The 19364-nt window shown below is 38.1% G+C and overlaps 1 protein-coding gene across 2 annotated transcripts in view; it reads left to right on the top strand.

Moving 5' to 3' along the window:
• Positions 1-19364, top strand: part of CDH2 (cadherin 2) — a 226047-nt gene that overhangs the window by 173021 nt on the left and 33662 nt on the right. For both annotated transcript variants that reach the window (XM_034943719.3, XM_055102638.3), the window contains 7 exons: positions 873-1045; positions 10419-10556; positions 11216-11401; positions 13667-13920; positions 15356-15498; positions 18260-18493; positions 18788-19021. In XM_034943719.3, the coding sequence (XP_034799610.1) occupies positions 873-1045; positions 10419-10556; positions 11216-11401; positions 13667-13920; positions 15356-15498; positions 18260-18493; positions 18788-19021 (1362 nt within the window). The remainder of the gene's footprint in view (positions 1-872; positions 1046-10418; positions 10557-11215; positions 11402-13666; positions 13921-15355; positions 15499-18259; positions 18494-18787; positions 19022-19364) is intronic.

Genomic DNA, 19364 nt, shown 5'->3' with positions numbered 1-19364 from the left:
ACCCAAGGTATACCATGGAGAGAGAATACCCAATGTAAACAGGCTGTAAGGTAGAACTGAACTTGAGTATTCAAAAGGAAGGTAGACTGGAGATAAACATTTCATAATTCAGTTCTTAAATGGATCCCACAGAACAAACCATTCTAAACAGTAACTACTTCTCACTCTACTTCTAAATTACAGTTTGTCTAGCTAGTTTGAACTAATTCGATACAAAGGCTTTGAAGATTTCTTTTCCAAAATATCTAATAAATTGAAGTCTCTAAGTTGGTTCCAATGTTCTTTTAATCACTGAGGAAATAATGAACCACGATGCCAAATCTCTATGCAATGTACCAAAACAGCAGTGCATGAAATGGTTCCTTATGACCTGAGGAAATGGAGTGTGCTGCGTTCTGCACAGAGCCTACATTCGGAAAGTGACTCAGGCACTGGGGAGAATCATACTCAGCATGTTATTTTAGACATCATTGCATAACGGAAGAAAAGATGACAGAGGGAAGAATCAGCGGCAATAAATTACTTTTCTAATGGTATCTGTATTACCCATTATTTGCATTTTATATAAATTAAGGTCTAAAATGAACCTTTTTGGAATCATAAAGTGAATTTATCTTCTAAGTTATGGAAAAATTGAGTTTTTATAAATATGTATGTTGTATAATTTTTCATTCAAAGATCCAGACCAGGTTTTATCTTTTTTGAAATAAGTACTGTTCTTATGAGTAGCATTTTTAATCAAGTCTAAATGACTTTAAATATTTGTTTTTAAAAAGTGAAAATAAGACATATCAAAACAATAAATATACCTTCTCTTTTGGGGTCCCTGGAATGAAGGGTAACCATTCATTTTCCATGTACACTGTCTCTAGGAACATATGTGATGACCGTAACAGCAATTGATGCTGACGATCCCAATGCCCTCAATGGGATGTTGAGGTACAGAATCGTGTCTCAGGCTCCAAGCACCCCTTCACCCAACATGTTTACAATCAACAATGAGACTGGTGACATCATCACAGTGGCAGCTGGACTTGATCGAGAAGTAAGCCAACCAAAAACTCTATTTGTGTTTGCTTTTAATCTTAAAGGTGCACAATATCATATCACATACATTTTATCTCCACATCACAATATACTCACAGTGTTATTCAAATGCTAATCGTTTTCATTAAGTAATCTGTTGTATATTTTTCTGCAGAGCTTCAAATTGGTTAAATGATGTATATATACTGGATAAATCAATGCTAGCCTATGTCGTTTTTAATGTGACACTGACTAAGCAAAATTCTCTGGTATATAATTTTTAAAATTTTTAACATTTCCTCATTTTCCTTTATAGCCAAAGGTTTTTGTGAGGAATTAAAAATCACAGCCAAATAATTTGCACACAAACTTAGGATAATCGTTAACGCTTGTGTTATTAAAAGGCTGCAAATAACATGTATGTGATTTGGTTTTTTGTAGCCCTTGTGAATAGGCTGACATAGTATATAGTAGATTATCTTCTTTATTAGAACTAGCCCCTTAACTCTATGATTAATTTACTTAAAAGATTTAAGCAGTAGTAACTGCATTAATTCTACCCACAAGTATTTAAAGTTAGAAATACAGAGAAACACATTTCTGAAATAACATTTAGTTGAAAATGTATGCAATGTTGAAGCCATTGAAATACTATGCGGTATCACAGTCTGAGATGGAATGGGTACTTCTGTTAATTCCCAGTGGGCCATCTCAGTGTTACAGGCCTCGACCCACTGTGCTCCTACATACCCCTGTGTTTTTGTATATGTGATCCTCTTGGCCAGGCATGCCTTGCACCTTTATCTTGATCTTGGATCTTCTAGTTCTTCCGGTTCTGATTCAAGCACTGCTCATATTCTTTCCTGAAAACCCCACTCCTAGTGAAACTTTTTCATCCTTTCTCGATTCTGTCCTGACTATTTTCTTACAGACTCTCAAGGTCATTATTTTGACCATATGTAATCATTGTTTGAGTGAAATATCAAAGCGCCAACTCATAGGGAGATCTGTGCTTTGTAGATTTCTGGCTGAGCCAGTTTTTACTGTAATGAGACTTAGATGATGTATGTCAAAAGGAGACATTATACCCACTGCAATAAAATATCATTGACAAGGATTTTAGAAGTTTGTGTTTTTGACACTTTATTTGCCGTAGAAGCATTCATTTGAATTGAATAGAAGAAAACATTACTATTGCAATTGTTTACACAAAATAGTGCTAGAGGCACTACAATAAAGTAATATGAGCCAATAAAGATTAGTTTATTCTGAGCTGAGAGCCTTACTTAGGAGTTAGTGTATGCCTATGACATTGTACCTATTGACTTGTAGGCATCAACAGTTCTTTTTCTAGAAATGATTTGCATCAGAGATTGTTGAATTCAGTTTAGTTTCTTAAGTAGTACTTTTAGTTCAGTAACATGTATATATTTTCACCTCTTCATTGCTATGTGAAATACTATTTTATATGCTGATAAACTCAGCATGAATGCCATAATTTATTAGAGAATATGGGGTAATTTTCAGTATTCTTTCTTCAGTGCCAGGTTGCTCATATACCAAGTAGATTTAGTTCATTTCATAATCCTAATATTTCTCTTTCATTCACATTGTCATTGTGAGATACAGAAATGAGACTTCATCCTGTTTTCATACAGTAATATTCCTATCTCATTTAGACTGGATGTTTTATGGAAAGAAAGAGGCATGGAAAATGAAAGATACTTTTTACTAAAACAGACCAACCATGTTTAAAAATGAGACTGTATTTCGTTTAGAGGATGAAAGCCTGACATGAGGCCATAATTGTCATTAAGTTTATCTTCCAGTGAATAGAGAAGCTGTTCACTACCCCTTGATGAAACTAATGTGGAAATGGATTTGAAACTATAGAATTATGGGTTAGATACAGTATGAGAAATAGCTTCTTGACAGTGAAATTATTAAACACAACAATGAGTTACTAGGGAAAATTATGGAAAACCTTCCTTTTCTGAAAGTCATTTAACATAGAAAAAATGCATCTATCTCGGATGGTTTATGATAATTCTTCCTGAGGCCAGGGATAAATTACTTTGAATTTTTCAGGCCTCGTGCAGACTTGAAATTCTTTTATTTCTATTAGAATTCACAGTTTCCTTTCTGTCAAAAGTAATGTGTGTTCTCGTGCTCTCAGGATGTATGACACCTTTAAGTGATTGAACTCCTAATCATTGAAATGCTTAGTGAGATTCAGCGTTTTATTTTTGTTTAATCTTCAGGTTTTAAAAATTTAGTTTTAATTCTTCAGCTTCTCCAGACCTAAAGGTGTATTTGCCACATTACCCAGTCTTCAGCATTTATTCCCATCTGTCCTCTTGTGACATTACTTGCTGGTAGTATTCCTGGCCTTTCCATTTCATGTCCATTTTCTGCCCTTTTTGTGCAGGACTGCCAAAGACTCACCCCTGCTCCCCCCAGGTTTGAACTCTGGCTCTGCTTATTATGGGCTGTTTGACTTTCAGCATATTAACCTGAAACCTCAGCTCCTGCATCCATAAATGGGGATAATAGTATTACCTACCTCATGGGACAGTTTTAAGAATTATCTAACATGACACATAAAGCATTCAGGCCAGGCATGGTGGCTCATACCTGTAATCACAGCATTTTGGGAGGTTGAGGTGGGTGGATGGCTTGAGCCCAGAAGTTCAAGACCTGCCTGGACAACATGGCGAAACCCCATCTCTACAAAAAATACAAAAATTAGCTGGGCATGGTGGTGTGCACCTGTAGTCCCAGCCACTTGGGAGGCTGAGCGGGAGAATCACCTGAGCCTGGGAGGTCAAGGCTGCAGTGAGCCGTGATTGCACCACTGCACTGCAGCCTGAGTGGCAGAGTGAGACCCTCCATATTAGTCTGTTCTCACACTGCTATAAAGAAATACCTGAGACTGGATAATTTATAAAGAAAAGAGGTTTAATTGGCTCACAGTTCCGCATGGCTGGGGAGGCCTCAGGAAGCCTACAATCATGGCAGAAGGCACCTCTTCACGGGGCGGAAGGAGAGAAATGAAGAGTGCAAGCAGGGGAAATGCCAGACGCTTATAAAACCATCAGATCTTGTGAGGCTCATGCATTTATCATGAGAACAGTATGGGGGAAACTGCCCCCATGATTCAGTTACCTCTACCCGGTTCCGACCTTGACACATGGGTATAATGAGGATTACAATTCAAGGTGAGATTTGGGTGGGGACACAGAGCCAAACCATATCACCCTGTCTCCAAAAATATATATATATATATACACACACACACACACATACATATATATATATATACACACACACATATATACATATATATGTATATATATATAAATTTAAAAGCGTTTTAAAAGGCGTTCAGCACAGTGCCTAATAAATCTGAGCTATTGTTTTCCCCACTGCCGTCATGAATAGCAACAGCAGCATCTCCTGGTTGAGCACTATCTGTCACCTTTACTCCTCTTCATAAGATGAAAGAAATACTTCCTGTTTTCCAAACCTAATAATCTTTCGGTTTGTGCCTTCAACTCCTAGTTCCATCCTGAAGGGGTGTTTTCCTGTTTTCTGTTGTCTTCAATCTTCCTTTCTCTACAGGTTGCTTCATAATCTACAAACCTGCTGGGTCTCCACTGTGGTAACATAGCTCTCCATGCCCTATAGGATGAAGTTAGAGCTTTTTAATAGTGCATTCTAGACCCTCTGTGACCTTGGCCCCAAAACCCTCCTTAACCTAACCCCCCAGAAATACTTGCCTTTCACATACAAATGATGCCCAACCACTCATTGAACCACACACAGTCCTTGTGCAAATAGGAAGGTTTCTATTCTTCTGTTCCCGTTTCCTCTGCCTAAATATTCTTCTCCTACATAACAGGCTAATCCTTACCCTCTGAGAGCCAGTTCTCAATCCCTTCTCTGATCACCCACAGTAGTCTCTGCATACCTCTATATAGACTGTGTTATACAGAAAGTATATCTAGATTCCCATTCTCAACATCCAGTGGGGCAGATATTCCTTGTCTCATTACCCTGAACATGAATTGTAAAGAAATGTTTAAGTTACTACACTTTACCTGAGTTCCACACCAGTCTTCTCCAAGGGGCAGCCAGCCCTCAAGGCAGGTGGATCAGTTGAGCCTAGGAGTTTGAGACCAGCCTGGGCCACATGGCGAAACCCTGTCTCTACTAAAAATACAAAAAATTAGCCAGGCGTGGTGGTGCATGCCTGTAATCCCAGCTATTCAGGAGGCTAAGGTAAGAGGATCACCTGTCACCTGAGTCTGGGTGGTCAAGCCTGCAGTGAGCCATAATCGCGCCACTGCAGTCCAGCCTGTGTGACAGAATGAGACCCTGTCTCAGGAACAAACAAGCAAAAAATACTTCCACTCCTTCCTCGTCCACTTGAAGTCCGGCTTTCCACCTGCTTCCCCCGCTTGACCTGTGCACATGCTGCATGTGTGCAGTAGTCTTACCATCTTAGAGGGCACTCACGTAGTGGATTAATGGTACAGATTCTTGACTCATACCTGAGTTCAAGTCTATTCTCTGCCTCTTATGGCTGGGTGTCCATGGCAAGCTCCCTTACCTTCCTAAGCCCATTTCCTCATCTGTAAAATGGGGTTTCAAAACCCCACCTGCCTCATAGGATTATTGTGAGGACTAACTGAAATAATGCATAGTGCATAGCACTGTGCTGGGCACATAGTGCTCAAACTCAATAAAAGTTGTTTTTTGTTTTTAAATCAAGGCCCTTGGAACAGTGCCAGCATGTAGTATGTATACAAAAGAAAGACCACATTTATAAGGTAGATGGTACTTTTAGTCCCATTTCACAGATGAGGGAACTGGGGCTTAGCAGTTAAGAATTTGAACAGAGTTGGCCAGGAGTGGTGGCTCACACCTGTAATCCCAGCACTTTGGGAGGCCAAGGTGGGCGGATCACGAAGTCAGGAGATCGAGACCATCCTGGCTAACACGGTGAAACCCCATCTCTACTAAAAATACAAAAAATTAGCCAGGCGTGGTGACGGGCACCTGTAGTCCCAGCTACTCGGGAGGCTGAGGCAGGAGAATGGCATGAACCCGGGAGGCTGAGCTTGCAGTGAGCCGAGATTGTGCCACTGCACTCCAGCCTGGGCGACAGAGTGAGACTCAGTCTCAAAAAAAAAAAGAATTTGAACAGAGTCACAAATCTATACATCCCTCCTAAGTTTCGGTGACATTATTATTCAACTCTCTGTCCCCAACCCAATTTATCTAGAGGCAAATCTGTCATCTCCTGAAACCCGTGATTTATGATGAATTTCCTATTTCACGTGACCAGGACCTTCTCCTCAGTCTCCCAAGGTCATCGTTTAATTGCCTTTCCCATGCCCTGCTGTCCCTCTACCTGCAATCTGTTTAGTCATCAAGTTCTTCTCTTTTTACTCAAAGTAATGACATTAAAAGTAATTGCCATTAAAAGTAATGGCAAAAACTGCAGTTACTTTTGCACCAACCTGATAGTTGGTATGCACTATTGAAGGTTCTTCATATTACTTCTTCCTACCATTTCTAGACTTGCACTCATGCATTTGGTGGCTCTATATGGTCCTGTGATCCGTTACTCTCTGCCTCCATCACTTAGTGAAAGCAAGGCTGTATCTCGTTTTGGTCACTGTTTTACCCAAGTAAATACTCCATTGCCTGGCATTTAGAAGACATTTCATTAAATGTCTGCTGTATGAATGACTGAATGTTCTCACCTCCTCATTCACTGATGTCACTCTAGTTCAGTGTTTCAAAACTGTGCTGCACGTGCATAAGATTTTAATTGGTAAATGCTGAGAAGCCTCTAGGACAGCAAGCAGACACAGCCTTTCACGTGCTACTTCATCAAGTAGAGACTGCCAGAATCCAAGAATTTCATCATGTTTATTTTTTACTGTCATATTTATGATAAGTGATGCTAGCTTTCCATTTATGGGACTTTTACAATAAATTAAGCTTTAAAAAGGGAAATTAATGTCAATATAAATAGGAAGTGACTCATAGTATGAGGAAATGTTAGAATTGGGACTATTGTATATGAATCACTGTGGTTTTGGGAAAAGGTGAGCTAGTTTATGCTCCCAGTATGGGTTTTAAGAAGTAAATTATAGCTATCCATGTGAATAGAAGATGGTTTTTTCTTTACCTGAGATAAGATCATGCAAAACCCAAGGTTTCTTATGCATTCACCCATCCATCCACCAAGTCAGAAGCATTTGTGGAATTCTTACTCTGAGTCAGGCACTGTGCCATATGCCAGTGGCACAAGCATCAACAAAGCAAGGGCCCTTGGGACACCTGTGTGTGTGTGTGTGTATCTCTGTATGCACACACATGCACAGTGAGGCAGATACAGACACACGACTGATAACAGCCATATAAACTATAAACAGTGATGGGGTGTGTTGTAAGGGCTCTGTCCTGAGGACACAAACAGCTCTTCCTCAAGAACTTTCAGAAGTCGTCTCCAAAGTGACTTTTAAGCTGCATGTTAGCCAGGCTTGGAGTGAAGGGAATGGTATTCTAGGCAAGGGTTTCTCAGCCAGGACACTGTGACATTTTTACTTGGTGTTGAGGCCTGTCTCGTGCATCATAGGCTGTTTAGCAGCATCCTTGGCCTCTACCCATTAGATGTCGGTACTGAGTTTGGTTGTCACAACTAAGGAGGGCTTAGTTGTAACAACCCAAAATGTTCACTCTGGGTAACATCCACTTGTCTAGGCAGAGGAGAATGCCAAATGCAATGACACAGGATCATGACAGGGCATTTGAAGATAAATGCAAAACAGCTCCAGGTGTGGGGTAAGCGAATGGGAGGAATCACTTTTGTAAAATAGGCGAGTTTCGGAGAGGGAAGGATTGACAGCAAGCAGATGAGTTTGGATTTTATTCCATATAGAGCAGGAAGGGAGGAGAAGTTTTCAAGCAGAATCCCCTTGATCAGCTGAGGTACTATGACAGTGGGAAGTCGAACACTTAACGGAATCTAAATGTCAGTCATTGACAGCCAGATGCCCAGTGACCAAATTAGGCAAGCAGCTCTAAGCAGTTCAGTTGTCTAAAACACAGGCTATCAAGCCTTCCTTACTAAATATAAGAATGTTTTAGCAATCAGGCATTTGAAAATGGAGATGACATTATTTACTATTTAGCAAGTGGAATTTTTTTTTTATTTGAAGAGATATTGTACTTTGGAAATAACAAGTGTCCTTTTGTAATTTAAAATTTCCAGACTAGCTTGCAGCAATAAGAAATTTCAAGTATTAGCTACTAATTCCAATATTGCAGATCAATGGAAAATTATTGGATGTATTATGCTTACATAATTCTAAAGATTTTTGTAGACTAGACATTAGGAAATAACTATACTTTCATGTAATACCTATGTGAGTTAACTTCTTAAGAAATAAGCTTCCTTTTTTTCTCTCTTTTTGAGAATGTTCATCTGTTTCTGCAAATAGCAGCTAACAAAACTGACATTTCAAAAGTCATAAAAGTTTTTATTTTCATGGTTTTCAGCTGGGAGGCTGAACTGAATGTCCCGCGAAATTCTCTCACTAACCATGAAAGCATTAAGCTGAAGTGACACTTCTAATTGGGGAAGGAAAGCAACTGAAGAAGTATTATAGCCTGTGTTAACATTTTTTTTTTTTTTTTGAGATGGAGTCTCATTCTGTCGCCCAGGCTGGAGCACAGTGGCACGATCTCGGCTCACTGCAACCTCCGCCTCCTGGGTTCACGCGATTTTCCTGCCTCAGCTTCCCGAGTAGATAGGATTACAGGCTCCCACCACCACACCTGGCTAATTTTTTGTGTATTTTTTATAGAGACGGGGTTTCACTATGTTGGGCAGACTAGTCTCGAACTCCTGACCTCATGATCCACCTGCCTCGGCCTCCCAAAGTGCTGAGATTACAGGCGTGAGCCACCGCACCTAGCCCTTAGCCTATGTTAACATTATAGTGAGGTACTGTGGGTTAAGAAAAAAATTAAATGACTCAATCAACATTATTTCTTATTGCGTGTGTGTTTTTTAATTCAAAATAGTGTAACATTTTCTCTTTTAGGAAGACAAAAAATAACTGAAATAAATAACTGCTAGAGATTGGCATTTGGGTGGACAGACAGAGACTTAGAATCTAATGTGGGCGGTTTGGCTTTCCTTCCTACTCCTTTCTTTTCTTTGCCCCTCCCCCTGACAACTAAATCAAAAGCTACAATTTGTGTGTGTTCTATCTAAGCTCCAGAAATCCCTTAAGAATGGCCATTCATAATGTTAGCTATATTTAGAAACAGGGAAAACTGCACTTTGCAGTGACAGTTTATTTTTGTATGTAGTGGATTTTGTTGTTCAGAATGTTTTAACATTTATGAAAATGATCACTGTTTTTGATCTATCTGTGCAAATTTCCACAGAGATTCCAAATGATTTTAGATATTGTTTAAAGTTAGGTTTTCCTAATATAAAACTTACTCAGCAAATGCCTGACTTCTCAATCTCAGCATTTTCTCTTAGATATATTATAGCTTAATTTGGCTCTTTTAGAACAGTCAACCTGGAATTTGAAAGTAGTGGATGCCTGTCTAATAATAATCATCTACATGTAAATGTATCAATATTTATATCCATTGTAGGTCTGTGCTTAAAGCAGTGGACACAATGAGTGTTATACCCAAATCCTAATCCATTGAATATGCAATTATCAAATATATGCCCTGTTAGAAGACTATGGAAATAAACGTAAACCCTTCAAGTTTTGACTTTGTTTAAGAATACTGTATATCTCTTCTATATGGTTTTCAATCATATGTATTAATGGAATTTAAGGGGAAATATTGCATCTACCCTGTAATAATAGAATATATGTAAGAACATATAAAAGGAAAGCTTATATACTTTGTGAATTATGTATGTGTTCTTCTCCCTGTCTTGAGATTCTTCATTGTTTTTAGTATCCTAAACTGGGTAGAAATTAACATACAAGAAAGTAAATACGAACCAAATGACTTGAATGCTTGATCACAATCTCGTGAAGTGAAGAAAGGCAAAAGTTGGAACCAGATGGAGGTTTCAGCTTAGCTGTGAATTTCACACATCTGTAGTGCATTCCTTTCTGCCAGTAGAGGTGAATATACACAGTTAAATCTCTCTAGACAAGGACCAGACCTGTGCTTCATAAGTTAAAGGAAACTCCACTTGCAAAATTTCAAGTCATGTTAATCAGAATGAATGATGCCATGCTCTCCTTGCATTATAAAGAGCCGTTTACAGAACAACTGTTATGTCTTCTTGAGGAATTAGTTTCATTTAAGTTGTTATCTTTATGTCTTTTTAGAAAGTGCAACAGTATACGTTAATAATTCAAGCTACAGACATGGAAGGCAATCCCACATATGGCCTTTCAAACACAGCCACGGCCATCATCACAGTGACAGATGTCAATGACAATCCTCCAGAGTTTACTGCCATGACGGTGAGTACAGCCTGTCACTCACACAACTTTGGGTCTGTAGTTCGTTACTGAGAAGGTTGGTCATGAATAATAAATGTGTTAAATAGAGGTGGAACTTGCTTCACCTAATAGTAGCATGGCTGCTAACTCGGACATTTCTGTCATCAGGGCCTTACCTGAGGCATCCAAGTAATTTGTTTCTTCGTAGTCTTCAAGTCCACTGTTAAAGTTGTTAAAATAAGCTGCCTGGAAAACACGTCCTAAAAAGACTGTGCTGTTACAACAAAATGCTTATGAATATTTTCAGGTGCATGAGCTGCATGACTGATTTATGCTACTTTGTCAGCATATAATTATCCATATCTGGAGTAAAATCATTTTGCACAGACAAGTTCTTTTCCCCACCCCACCATAATCACCCAGAGACTCACAAATGGATGCTGATTTTAATATTAATGAAACTGTAAGGTAATTTGGAAAAAAATTGGACTACTGAAAAATGTTACAGTATTTTTAAAGTCAGACATAAATGCTGTGATTACCTGCATTATCAGTCTCCTCATTTAGTGTAGATAATAAAAATCTAATGGGGCAGTAAAATCGGACGGTGTGGTCATCAAGACAAGTTGTCCTTCAGTGGTCCATGCTCCTCCTCTGACTGAGGTTTGTCTTTCTCACAGTTTTATGGTGAAGTTCCTGAGAACAGGGTAGACATCATAGTAGCTAATCTAACTGTGACTGATAAGGATCAACCCCATACACCAGCCTGGAACGCAGTGTACAGAATCAGTGGCGGAGATCCTACTGGACGGTTCGCCATCCAGACCGACCCAAACAGCAACGACGGGTTAGTCACCGTGGTCAAAGTAAGTGTTCCTCGGGCCACTGATCTCTCCAACAGCTGCTCAGCAAGGACCAATATATGTCCCCCACTCATTGTTTTGCAATGGAAACTTAGGACGTTTTTCTTTCAGACATCTCCAGATGTGGGTCTGATATATATGTGGGAGGTTATATCTTACTGTTTAATTTATGCTGAGGCTAAGGCCAACATCAGTACTCTCACATCATCACTGATGTGAGGGTTTTTGAATGAGTTTTGTGATGAGAGTTTTGTGAGAGTTTTTGAGTGAGAGTTTTGATGATTGTTTTTGAATCAGTTTGGACAGTTTTTACCAATCTGAGGATAGGACTGGCCTGAACAACATTAACTGTTAGTGTAGTTGATATATTCATGATATATCACATTCTGAAATTTTGATCACCATTGATAGCTATTAAGAATGATGCCTCACAGCTGCTATTTTCATGTCTACAGCTATTAGAATATTGGCAGATAGTGAACAAACCAGAAAAACCATAGAAGTAAAATGTAATGAGTAGGCAAGAAGAAAGCCTGCATTTTAGAAAGCTCTTGCATTTGCATGGCTGTTTTTAAATGCTATTTCCGAGACGTTAAGAAATGTATTCTTCTGATCTTATGGTCAAAAAGGAACCAAACAAAACAGTTGCATGCTAGAAGCCAAGGGGATGTTCTTCAAGAATAATAAATACGTAGCTATAATGGAAAAGCCTGTTAAAGTGAACATCCCTCCCTTTTAGCCACCCAGTAAAGAGATTTACTTCTTTGCCTCCCACCTAAGCACTCTTGATTTGTAAGTGAACCTAAATGTTGACCTTACATAGAAAGATGTGCTAAAATGCCAATTGCCAATAATTATGCAGATGCGGGAGTAGAATGGAATGGGAATGGAAACTCTCAGAAGGAACATAGTGATCAAAAGCACCAACTTGAGTCTGCTGTCTGTGTTAGAGTCCCAGCTCTGCTCCTGATATCTGTGTGATCATGGCCAGCTATTTAACCACTGTAAATTCTAGGTTTCTTATGCAGAAAGGGGCTGATAACAGTATGTTAGTCATACTGTTCTGAGAGATAAATGAGCTTCATACACATTAAAGGACTTTGAACTGTGCGTATACCCCTTAGCATAAATGTTACATCAGGGGAAGGTTTCGTGTGGCTAGTGAAATCACTCTAAATATTGCAGTCTTAACTTTCTGGCTTTTTTTCTGTCTTGCTTAAAATACTAGAGAAAGGAATGTTGAATTGGGGATTTAGAGAGAAAAAAAGATGTGTTTGAAGATTTTTAAAAGGTGGTCTAGGGTACGAAACTGGTGCAGTTTCTGCTGATAATGAAGCTTTCTTATGAGCGTCACCTCTTGATCATTCTTAGGCTACCAATTACGAGCCTAAGAGATCTTAATGCTCTTGTTTTTCCTGTTATTACTGCACAGTAATGCTTATTTGCACATCCATTTGCAGGTGAACAAGGAAAATTAAGAGTGAATGTCCAGTCTAGTCATTTGACTCCTGGTAACATTTCTAGTGACAGCAGGATTCAGTGAACTTTGGAAGTTAGTATTTACATGAAGGGTTATTTGTGCATTGCATTTATCTAGAGTGTTTTTCTTAAATTTGGGGGTTTTACAGACCAATAAAATACCCAGAAGACAGCAGAGTTTTAGTTTGCTAAGAGGAAAAGAAAAATATCTTCCACCTACCGACAGTATTATTTTTAAAAGGTGTGTTTGCGATTATGTATACATGTTTGTACTGCAAAATGTGTACTTCAAATTATGAAAGGTACTTTTAAATCAAATAAGTTTAGCTGTATTTAAAAATTACATTTTCTGATTTTTGGTTTGTTTTCTTCAATTCATCATAGACTGGTGAAAGCTTTCCTGGGTGAGGAGTGATCTTTGTACTAATGTTTGAGAGTATACATTTAGACCATCATGTTCTCACTTGACTTTATATTATTTAGTATTTTTAGTCAACAATGCTATTCGTAAGAATAATCGAGTTTTTAGATTATTCTTGCAGTAATCATGTGCACTGTTTTGCGAACATAAATCTTTTAAGTACTCAAGATTTATAATTAGGTTAAATTGGGATAAATATTTTGATAAGTGACCATGCTAATGCATGTTTTCCAGAAACTTGAGAGGAACCTTGTTATGTAGTGAATGAAGAAATTAATTTTTTGGAAATGGAGTTGATAGAGGAATAAACTACAGAATGCAAGCATTCTTATTTCCTGCAAAAATATGGCTTCCCTTTTATTTTCCAGCCAATCGACTTTGAAACAAATAGGATGTTTGTCCTTACTGTTGCTGCAGAAAATCAAGTGCCATTAGCCAAGGGAATTCAGCACCCGCCTCAGTCAACTGCAACCGTGTCTGTTACAGTTATTGACGTAAATGAAAACCCTTATTTTACCCCCAATCCTAAGATCATTCGCCAAGAAGAAGGGCTTCATGCCGGTACCATGTTGACAACATTCACTGCTCAGGACCCAGATCGATATATGCAGCAAAATATTAGGTATGAAATGCTGTTGGTAGTGTTTTTGTAGCTTACTTACGTTCTATGCTGTGCATAAAATTTATCTAATTCACTATTTGAGTAGAAATTTTCATTGCAATCAAAACTACTTATTAAAAGATAATTTAAAATTCTTTGAATTTTCTTCTCAGTAAGTCAATGACTATATTAGATATAAATAGATATCTGTATCCACATTAAAATGGATTTACTATTTGAAGAAAAAGCTGTTCTTGTTTCTCTGTATCTGCCATTTTTACTTAAAAAATACTTTAAAATTATTTAGCCTGTGCCTTTATGCCAAACATCACAAAAAGGTTCCACAGGGAACTTTCAAAGGCTTATAACATTTATCTCTCCTCCATGCATCATGAAGGAAAGAAAGCTTATGCCAAAACCAGGATCTAAGAGTTAATTATTTTCATTCCTTACCTGTACAGTAGTTATTGGACTTATGAAACCTATCTGTAAAGATTTCCAAACTCAGCAAAATCTAATTTATCCTTTCTGATGAGGGAGTGGATGGTTGCCAGAGCACACCCCATGCGACTGTTCTCCAAAGCTGGTGATGATCATTTTTAAAATGAACTTATATTTCATTAAACTTCTTACAGAACTGCTGCTAAAAGATAGCTTTCTATTGTTATCTTTTATTAAGTGTTAAATGTTCTCCATTTCTCTATTCACTGAAATCAAGATAACTGTTAATAAATAGCCAGTTAATAGATGTATTGAAATCCTACAACTTTTACCTCTCCAAACATAGCATACCTTTTCCAATCCAACTGGTTATCTAATCTTTAAAAGTTAATCCCCACTCCAAATTTTAAAAAGGAATTTAAGCTGATAAATCTGCCAATTCAGACTCAAGACTGTAGGACTTTCTTTGCAAAGGTATAGATCTGAGGCTTGGCCCAGTGTGAAAGATTCAAGTAGGAATGGGATTATGGTGGTCTCTCCAGTGTGGCTTCATGTTGGCCATGATAAAGTGTTAAAATGTTTTAGGAGTGTTCTGTGATGCAGTATTCAATTTCTATTATAATTTCTCTTAACTCCTGTACATTGAGACTACTCCTTATCTAGAAACTATATGCAAGCTATTTTACCTGAACCATTGATATCTGTTGAAGTGGACAAGAACCTAAAATGATACCTTTCCAATCTGCTTTAGCCCACATTAGGGAGACTGTGCTCCTAGTCTTGTCCCTCAGACACCTGTAGAATGTTTCCTACATGACTGACCAAACACAACCTTTATGTGCCTCCCAATACCACTGTTGCAAAAATACTTTTTCCTGTTAAAGCTGTATGTCCAGCCATCATCTGCAGAAATGCAAGTTAATGAGCCAGTTGCATTTGGAACTAAACCTGTAAAATACGCTTTTTTTAAAGTTTCATAAAAAGAAATTAAACTTACTTCACTTTCATTTTGTAGATACACTAAATTATCTGATCCTGCCAATTGGCTAAAAATAGATCCTGTGAATGGACAAATAACTACAATTGCTGTTTTGGACCGAGAATCACCAAATGTGAAAAACAATATATATAATGCTACTTTCCTTGCTTCTGACAATGGTATGTTCGCTGTTTTTTCTTGTATGTTGATGAAAGACAGTAGATCCTCATCATGCATGCTCAGGAATTAAAGTTTTCTACAAAACTCAATTGCCTGGAAAACTGACTTTTATAATTCCGAGGTCCAGCTTTTACTTATCATTTCAGACAGGTGTTCTGGAACATCCTTCACTGTCTTTGCAATGACTGTTCTCGATGTCCATCCATCGTTCATGTAGACATACCTTTGTTATCTTATTGTCCTGTCACATGTTGATGCCTTAAGTCCATCCTCAGTGGCCCTAGACACTGGGTTTTTTGAGTGGCTCTTTTTATAAGTCTTCTAGTCACTCTGTTGCCTTTCATATATGCATCTCTATCAGTCTTCCTTTTTATAATTCTCTGCCTCTGTCTGCCATGGGCTAGGAAATTTAATTTTGTGCATAAATTGAGATAAGTGAGTAGTGAGCTTCAGGGTATGGGTTTTAGAATACATATGTAGCACCTTTTTTTCCTTTCTGAGTCTCTGCTGGTTTCTAATTGGTTAAGATTAATAGATAAGGACTTTTTTCAGATATGTAATATAAAGGGGACTTTTGTAAACCTGATGAGGGGCTTATTTTGCTTCGTTAGCTCTCAGTATGATGTGTGTTTCAGACTTCAAGCTCTGGAGTTCTACAGGACCCCCAGGTGCAGACTCTGGCTTTCCCACTTTGAATCTGTGGGATTACCATGAGGTTTTAAATATATCTGTTTCCTTTTTTTGTTAAATAGATATGTATCAGCACCTAACTCAGTGTTTTAACTAAAATATAATGACTTCTACATATATATGAAGCATTTGAAACAGTGGCTGACACGAACTAACCACTCATCTAAGTATTCCTATTGTGTATTAATAGTTTCAAAACTGAACCACAACTATATTTTAAAATATTTTCAGTATTAAACTATGAATATGAATGTTGGTACTTAATAAAAAATAGCAGGCTTCAATTTGGTGGTTGAAGTTGGTGTTTGCAATTTTCAAATTGTAAAATATTTTGCATTACTAAAATAAGACATATCAATACTTTAAGAATAATGTCAGTGAACCTTTCTAAATCTGTATACTAAGATTTAATGAGATTACTATCTGTAGAAAATCTATGTAGTGACCAACCAAAGAAATATTTCTTATCCTTTTTAATATGGGACCTCTTGTTTAAATATTTAGTGTTGGAACTTTGTAGGAATAGCTTTTGCCATTGTACATCAAAGCATGTCATTAGTACCTGTTTTATGCTTTTTTGCCATAAACCGTGGCTTTCTTCTACAGTGGTACTGAAAGTAATGCATCTTGAATCATTATGTTAAGATCTAAAGAGCCATAAAATTATATGTATGTATGTATGTATGTATATTGGTTGTGAGTTACAACCAGATTTCTCATTCACCAAGAAGGATTGTTTTCTAATTGAAAGGGCTTTTGATAAGAGAGAGAAGTGACCTGTTATAATGTATGTAGCTGTGATGCTTTGCAATTGCACTTTACTTTAAGTCACAAGGCTAGACTTGGAGCCCCAGCTCTGTTCGTTAATGATTAGTCAAGCTCTTATACTCTGTATGCCTTAGTTCCATTATTGATAAATTGTTTCACTACCTACATATTCTATATAGTTGTTATAAAAGTATAGTAATATTAAATGTGATAGTAAATTTCAAAGTCCCTCAAACTGTTGAGTATCATAGTGGTCATGGTGCTGTTGGAATATTGTAACAGCCACTATACCCTTCCAGTTCAACTCTCCCTGCTCTTAGAACCATCATATTCCTCATAGAAGTTGGTAAACATTCCTCCTTATTCCCTCCCCAGGATTGTGTATGTATGTGCACCTTCCTAGTTGCATGACCTTTGGCAGGTCGCTTAAGTCTCTGGTCTTCAGTGTACAGCATTATTTATAAAATATTCATAAACTTATTATATATTTGTGTGTGTGTGAATATCTACAATGTAGCAGAAGCAAATCACCAGATTAAATTATCACATGAAGTGGTGGAGACAACATTTTATTATAGTGGAATGAGAATGGGTTTGAGGTCAGGCTGACCAATATTTAGTAGCAACTCCACCACTTACAAGAGTGTGTGGCCATGAGCAGTTTACAGACTCAGGTTCATCTGTGTAAACCTGTGTCATAGGATTACAATCAAAGAGTGTACATAGAGCAGCCTAATATGATCTCAAGCAGGTAGTTGGTTGGTTAGTAAATATCATTTCTCTTCTGCATGATGTTCCTTCCTGAGTTGAGGTCTGTGGTTCTGTATCACTTGTCTGTAGACTGTTGCGTTAAGTCAAAGCTGTGTTAGAGCGTTAAAAGCATTCTTATGTTCTTTCATGCATATGTCTTGGTTCTCCATAAAAAGAATAGTGTCCACAGGATCACGAGCCCTGTGTTTGCATTCCAACACTCCTCACAGTGCCTGGAGGAGCATGGTCTACGCAAGCCCTGAATAATGGGCAGGAGGGGCAGGGAAGGTACAGGATTCCATCGCAGGGGCATTCTTCGTCACCTTGCTCAGCTCCTGCAGAGCAGCAGTGGCAGCTCAGGGTCATTCTAGCAGGGAAGCAAGAAGGGGCTTTGTTCTGGAAACGGTCTGCCCAGATGCCATAGCAACTATGTTTTTCCAAGGTTACACAGTTAAAAGGGCCAGAAGGTTAGAAGCTTTGAGAATTTCACCATAATTGAGGCTCATTGGAGAGAACTGTTCAGCATCATTTGTGATTTTTCTCTCTTTTCAGGAATTCCTCCTATGAGTGGAACAGGAACGCTGCAGATCTATTTACTTGATATTAATGACAATGCCCCTCAAGTGTTACCTCAAGAGGCAGAGACTTGCGAAACTCCAGACCCCAATTCAATTAATATTACAGCACTTGATTATGACATTGATCCAAATGCTGGACCATTTGCTTTTGATCTTCCTTTATCTCCAGTGACTATTAAGAGAAATTGGACCATCACTCGGCTTAATGGTAAGAACAGGTTAATTATTTGAATATATGTGCAGTTGAGAGATTTTGAAGCCTGGCATGAAAAGTTAATTTTATGTGCTTCATAATCTTCTCATTATACATATTTTAAAAGCTACTTAAAGTTTAAGTAAGATATTAAAGGCCTTTATGGCCAAAAAAGTATTTAGAATGAAGCATAGTTGTAATCCGCTTTATGTGTACTATTAGGTAGTAAATACATCCTGAACAATGCTATGTGTTTTTTTATCGCTTTAAGTATTACCTATCAAACTATGTTTTTCCTTTTTCATATAGGTGATTTTGCTCAGCTTAATTTAAAGATAAAATTTCTTGAAGCTGGTATCTATGAAGTTCCCATCATAATCACAGATTCGGGTAATCCTCCCAAATCAAATATTTCCATCCTGCGCGTGAAGGTTTGCCAGTGTGACTCCAACGGGGACTGCACAGATGTGGACAGGATTGTGGGTGCGGGGCTTGGCACCGGTGCCATCATTGCCATCCTGCTCTGCATCATCATCCTGCTTAGTGAGTACTTTTATTGTCTTTTAGATTTCAGTTCTCTTGGCTTCTAGGATGTTCAGCAAAGTCATGTGTTGCTATTGCCTGGCAAAGTAGTCTAACAACCCTTTGACCTTTCAGCATTTCCTCGCCAATCATATATGGGTCGACCAAGTCCACTTTAGAATGAAAAAACCCCAGAGCATTGTTTCAAGCACTTGAAGTTTGCAACAAGCCGCCTCAGCATGCCTCTTCCTTGCCCTCTTACCCTTTCTCATGCTTATTGCTTAGGTAGCTGTAGTAAATGCTTTTCACAGAAAAACGTTAAACAATCCCAAGTTTGAGCACTTTTCTTATGATTTGAGTATGA

This window comes from Pan paniscus, chromosome 17, assembly GCF_029289425.2.
Source record: "Pan paniscus chromosome 17, NHGRI_mPanPan1-v2.0_pri, whole genome shotgun sequence".
In the NCBI taxonomy this organism is placed as follows: Eukaryota; Metazoa; Chordata; class Mammalia; order Primates; family Hominidae; genus Pan; species Pan paniscus.
The sequence above is the reverse complement of the archived record's forward strand: the minus strand, read 5'-3'. Positions and strand labels throughout refer to the sequence as shown.